Source organism: Triticum urartu, chromosome 6 (assembly GCF_003073215.2).
Source record: "Triticum urartu cultivar G1812 chromosome 6, Tu2.1, whole genome shotgun sequence".
NCBI classification, from domain to species: domain Eukaryota; kingdom Viridiplantae; phylum Streptophyta; class Magnoliopsida; order Poales; family Poaceae; genus Triticum; species Triticum urartu.
In genome coordinates this window covers 246,208,644-246,214,658 of record NC_053027.1, presented here as the reverse complement: position 1 = coordinate 246,214,658, position 6,015 = coordinate 246,208,644, and the positions used below count along the sequence as shown (strand labels likewise).

The 6,015-nt window shown below is 46.6% G+C and overlaps 1 protein-coding gene across 2 annotated transcripts; it reads left to right on the top strand.

Moving 5' to 3' along the window:
• Window positions 1-1,217: 1,217 nt before the first annotated feature.
• LOC125516208 (deoxyuridine 5'-triphosphate nucleotidohydrolase-like) lies at window positions 1,218-3,561 on the top strand. Of its 2 annotated transcripts, XM_048681692.1 has the most exons (5): window positions 1,218-1,568; window positions 1,673-1,733; window positions 1,835-1,927; window positions 2,444-2,514; window positions 3,160-3,561. In XM_048681692.1, exons 3-5 carry the CDS (start codon window positions 1,850-1,852, stop codon window positions 3,428-3,430), a joined length of 420 nt encoding a protein of 139 aa, XP_048537649.1. In that variant the 5' UTR covers window positions 1,218-1,568; window positions 1,673-1,733; window positions 1,835-1,849; the 3' UTR covers window positions 3,431-3,561. The 2 variants fall into 2 exon arrangements, with proteins under 2 accessions (XP_048537649.1, XP_048537648.1); XM_048681691.1 differs by having other exon boundaries at window positions 1,218-1,733.
• The last annotated feature ends 2,454 nt before the right edge of the window (window positions 3,562-6,015 follow it).

Here is a 6,015-nt window from a genome sequence, read left to right as displayed (position 1 = left end):
CGTTACACGGGTCTTCGGCGATGGTGCCGTACATGGCTCGGAGTGGTACTTGCTTCTTAGTACTTATCGGTCCGGTCTAGCGTAGATGTACGTGGCAAACGTAGTGGTACTATGCGTCGGTCGTCGAGGGTCTTGCCGAAATCCACAGAGCCGGTGTGATTGTTCGGGCGTCGGTCTTGCCGATGGGGTACTTGGTGACATCCACGGGATCAGTAGTTGTACATGGTCTTCGCGTTGTAGTTTGACTTGGTGATTCCAAAACGTTCATCGGTAGTGGAACTTGGCGGTCTCGACGGTCGTCGTGGTACTTGACGTAATCCGCGCAAACGGTGCTTGGCCAACCATCGGTCTTGCCGAAGGTGTACTTGATGAGTTACCCGAACGTGTTAGTCCTTGGACTTGGGCTCCGGAGATGGTGTCATGGTAGTCTTGCACCAACAGCCTCTGCAAGGGCGTCTGGGGAGGAGATGGTCGCGATAGAGGACGAAGCCAAGGAGCAGCAGCGCGAGGAGGGCCATGGCGGGCATCGGGGTTGAACTGTGGCTGCTCGCGTACTCCGGCGCGGGTGGAACCAGCAGCGAGGAGGAGAAGGGAGCAGGGGTGTGCGACTGGAGGAGGTCGCTGAGGCAAGGCAGCAGCTTCAGCGGGTCCGGTGGCACGGTCATCGGTGGCGACAGCGGAGGCGCTGGCCTGCTTCAGCGGAGCGAGAACGACGGGCATCGGGCGACCGCCCTGGCATCTTAGAGCAGGGGGAAGGCAGAGGAGGCGCTATGGCCATGGCGGAGAGGTGAGGGCGACGAGATCCTGGTGGGCTCGGCGGCGGCGTTTTTGTGTGGGAACGAGGGAGCTGAGCTCTAGGGATGGAGATGGGCATGGAGATCAAGAAGAGTGGCGACGCGAGGGAAGCACTACTAGGGAAAACCTTATACACAGAAGTTCATCAGTAGCGCGGTTTAAAAATGGGCGCTACTGCTAATTAGTAGTAGCGAGGGGTATAAAAACCGTGCTACTACTAAGTTGATAGTAGTAGCGAGTGGTATAAACCCGTGCTGCTACTAAATGGTCTCCAACAATATCTCCGGATAGGTCATAGTAGTAGCGAGGGGTATAAAACCGGCGCTACTACTAAGTTAGTAGTAGTAGCGCAGGTAAGACCCCACGCTACTGCTAAGCGTGTCCACCCCACCACCACCTCCCACCCCACCAACCGTCCCAAACCATCCACCCCCCGTCTGTCTCAAAAAAAAACCACGCAGCCCGATCCAGATCCCCAACCTCCTCTCCTCTGCCAACCCACTCGCCGCCGGCCTCCCTTCCACCTCCTCTCCTCCGTCCGTCCGCCCCCATGCCCCCCGCCGCGCGCGCCACGCTGGCAGCCGCGCGCCCGCCGCTCCCCATCTCGCGCCGCTGGTGGCGCCGGCGGCGGGGCGGCTGAAGGGATGCCCGGAGCTGACGGTGGAGGGCGACATGCGGGAGATGGCCAAGACGGCGGCCTGGAGCGTCAGCTCCTGCAAGCCCGGCAACGGCGTCGCCTCCATTCGCGACGACAGCCTCGACACCTACTGGCAGTCAGCGCCCCGCACCCATCCTCCCCGTCGAAATCTCTCGTTCTGTCTCGCGGAATCACAGGCTGAGCCGAGCCGCCGTCGGTGGTGGATTTTATTTTTGTTAGGTCGGACGGCGCGCAACCGCACCTGGTCAACATCTAGTTCCAGAAGAAGGTGCAGCTGCAGGTGAGCGCTACAAGTCGCCGAGCTGCTCCCGCTCGATTTGGTTTGGATGGCGCGTGATCCTTTTTCTTTTTCTGAATTTGTTTGTTGCTGGGGGGTTTCAGTTTGTTGTGCTCTACATGGATTTTAAGCTGGACGAGAGCTACACGCCCAGCAAGATCTCCATCCGGGCCGGCGACGGCTTCCACAATCTCAAGGTAACACCTCGTTTCTGAACATAGCAGTGAGGTGCCCAGTGAGAGCACGCACGCACGCATCTCTGAATTATAACTTATGATGATCTGTGCTTGATGGTGAGAGCACTGTGCAAATGTTGTTGGCATTTGATGCCTGCCCCTTTCAGTTCAATTTCTCATCCTGGTCCTGATCTTGTACCAAACTAAGAAATAGTCTGGTCTGTGCATTCGGGTTTCCGGAGCTGGGGGCTACTGCATGTTCTGATGTGATGTGTTGTAGTCATGGATTTCACTACCTTATTGTCGCATCATATTCTGACATATCATAGGATTCCGGCAAAAAAGAAGAAGAAGAAGACTATCATAGGATTACCTTATTGAAATATTGATTGGGAAACTTGATCTCCTTTTGCAATTCCTCTGCATTGCGCATACTTGTCCAGTGAACACTGAACCGATCCTTGAAAATTCAAATTTACAGTGATAATATTGTCTTTGATCTGAAATAATGAGCCACTATATTTACCACGATTCCAGGAAATTAAAACGGTGGACCTTTTGAAGCCAGTAGGATGGGTTCATATATCATTATCTGGCACTGATCCCCGGTATGGATTTTTGTAACTTAATCATGTCAGGCCTATGATGCCTTTATTTTCCTTCCTCTAGGCATTGAAATTTCAGGACATCTGATGACATTACTATATATGGATTTATGTTCGTAGTTCCTGTGATAATTAAACTCCATGTCAACATGTTAGATGATTCATATTTTTAGCACACTGGCTGTGCAGGCCACTGCTTGCATAAATTTCATGGTTTACTATGTTATTAATGTTGTCTTGCTAGCAGCTGAATTTTCGTTAGGCCCTGTGTACATTTTTCTGCCCGATTTAAAATGGTGCTCTGTGGAGAGTCAATGTTGACCCCGGCGCTGTTTTGAAGAGCAGTGGGAATCAATTTTCTGATGTGCTTTGTTGGCGATTTCCCTATCCATGAAATGATAAATTTTGAACAGATGTTAACTGTCAAATATTTCAAGCATATATAGCTCAAATACACTAGTATTTCTTGCATGCACCAATACAAGAAGATAGCATGAACAAGTACAGCTAGGGTATGCATTTAGTAGGTGTTTTTTCGTTTTGAAGATTCATAATAGACTAAAAGAGACAGATAATTGAAGAAAATACCCTACTAGATCTGCACGAGGGCGCGAACTATCAAGTTTTCACTTTCTCGACTGGGTGCAGGGTGATCGACGAGGACTACTATGGCCCGGTGGGAGTCGTGCTCTTCAACTACTCGGAGGCAGACTTCACCGTGAAGCCCCGCGACCGTGTCATAGAGATTATCGTCCAGGTGATTGCGACGCAGGAGGTCCCCGGGGTGGAGGACCTCGATGCCACCGTCCGGAGGTCACTGAGGTGGAGGACGACGCCACCGTCCGGAGTTCCTCAAGGTGGAGGACCTCGACGCTTTGTACATACATCTAGAGAAGTGGTTTGGTTAGGTTGGTGGTGAAATGCTAGGGAAGGTACCAACCTTTTGATGATGGTTGTGTGTGTCCTCGTGATCTCTTCGAATTGAGATGTTGAATGTTGCATCCATGAACACTGCAAGTGTTAAGATGGTTCTGTGAAATTTATTTTGCACTGGACATGTCCCTGATCTCCATTCATGAATACTGCATCTATTTTTATTTTTTTAATTCCTAATTTGCTACTAGTAGCATTGGGAAAAAGTGCCCTACTAGTATTTAGGATACTAGTAGCGCTGGTATTGTAGGCACGCTACTACTACTTCATTAGTAGTAGCGCGAGTCTGTAATAGCAGTAGCGTGGGTGGCACACGCTACTACTAACAAAGTTAGTAGTAGCGCGGGTTTTTCCCACGCTACTACTAACTATTAGCTGTAGCGCCTTATTAGTAGCGCCGGTCCCCACGCTGCTGATACACCTAAAACCCGCGCTGCTGCTAGCCTTTTCCCTAGTAGTGAAGCAGGAGGGGATCGAGGGAGATGAGGCGATGGAATCGGGAGAGCGAGGCTGCGAGGGATATGGGGATCGAGCAAGGGGTTCCGGGAGAGGGCCGCGCCTACGTGCGTGTCACTCTGGCAGCGCGGGAGGAGAACGAAGGGAGAGGGAGATGGGATAGAGGGAACGGGCTCCCTAGCGGCTAGGGTTAGGAGGGCACAGGTTGGGCCTTGTCCTTGGGCCGGCGCGTGAGGAGGGAGGCCCAGCTAGGCTGGAATGGCTACTGGGCCTCTTCTCTCTCTCTCTCTCTTTAAAAACTTATTTCTTTAACAAAAAAGAAATTAGAGAGAGGAAAAGAAATAGAGGGTTAGGGAAGGATTTTGGGATGGGATTATTTTTCTGGACTCACAAAAATGTGAGGAATTTAAATAAAATGGCAAGAGGACTTTTGGAGAAAATAGATTCGCACATGTTGAATGTAATTCAACATGTTTGAATTTTGAAACCCATTCGAAAGGACTCTAAATGGGCTGAGATCTTAGAGGAGCCTCGACAAGAAGTGACAAGAATTGTTGGGAAAGTTTGAGGAAGAACTTGAGATAGAATGGGCATGGGAATTAAATTGCATGCATGTTTTGGTGATTCCAAATTAATGGAATATTTATAATATAGCTCCCTAATAATAGTAGGAGACTTTTATATGTTATAAAGAGAATTTCACCATGTGAACTCCCTCAATTTAAATGGACCAAAGATCCATGCAATTTATTTAGTTGAGTTTTTAAAACGGGTTGCATGATGACATGATGCAATGCACATGATGCAATGATGAATGCAATGAACCAAACAAATCACACGACGAAACCCGGAAATCATGGAAGGCACCTGAAGCTCCGGTCTTGGGGCGTCGCAATAAGATTGATGATTTGTCTAGAAGTGTTGATAGAATTTCTCATGATGTGGAAAGTCTTAAGATGAAATTTTTTGTGCCTAAGGTACAAGAATCAATTAAAGCTCTTTATGTTTCTATGGATGAAAGTAAGAAAAGAACCGCTATGCTTAGAGCTAAAAGAATATATTTTTAGAAAAAGCGTTTTCTAGTGATTACTTTCACAAAAGTAATGAAGATCTTAAAATTATTGGTGTTTCTTCTATTGATTCCTTGTTTAGTAAAGTTAAGATTTATGAAAAAGGGACTGGAGAAGAGTCAAGTTTAGTTAGAAGGCGTCCCGATGATTCAGAGGGTGAAAATCTTGTTGAGAAAATTGATAAAAGTGTGTTTGAAGAGGTCAAAACTTTAGCTAGTGATGTGCCCACTCCTCTGGATTACAAATACTTTAATTATGATAGTTGCTCTTTGATTGATTGTATTTCTTTGTTGCAATCCATCATAAATTCACCCCATGCTTATGAACAAAATAAAGCTTTTACTAAACATATTGTTGATGCTATGATGAAAGTTTTAGAAGAAAAGTTGGAATTAGAAGTTTCTATTCCTAGAAAATTGCATGATGAGTGGGAACCTACTATCAAAGTCAAGGTTAAAAATTACGAGTTCATTGCTTTATGTGGCTTGGGTGCTAGTGTTTCTACAATTCTGAAATCTTTATGTGATGTGCTTGGTCTTACCGATATTGATTCATGTTCTTTGAATTTGCACTTGGCGGATTCTACTATTAAAAAGCCTATGGGACGAATTAATGATGTTCTTATTATTTCAAATAGTAATTATGTGCCCATAGATTTTATTGTTCTTGATATTGATTGCAATCTATCTTGTCTAATTATTCTTGGTAGACCGTTTTTACGCACTATCAATGTCGTGATTGATATGCAAGAAGGCAATATTAAGTTCCAATTTCCTTTGAGGAAGGATATGGAACACTTCCCTAGAAAAAGAATTAGGCCACCATATGAATAAATCATGAGGGCATCCTATGGATCGCGAAGCAAAGATGACAAAACTTAGATCCTTGCTTTATGCCAAGATAAGGGCGTAAAACGATAGCGCTTGTTGGGAGGCAACCCAATGAATAAAATTTATTTTCTACCTTTTGCTTCATGTTTTTGAGTGTTTTCACAATTATGCTACTGTTATGATTGTGTTTTTATGTTCTAATTAGTGTTTGTGCC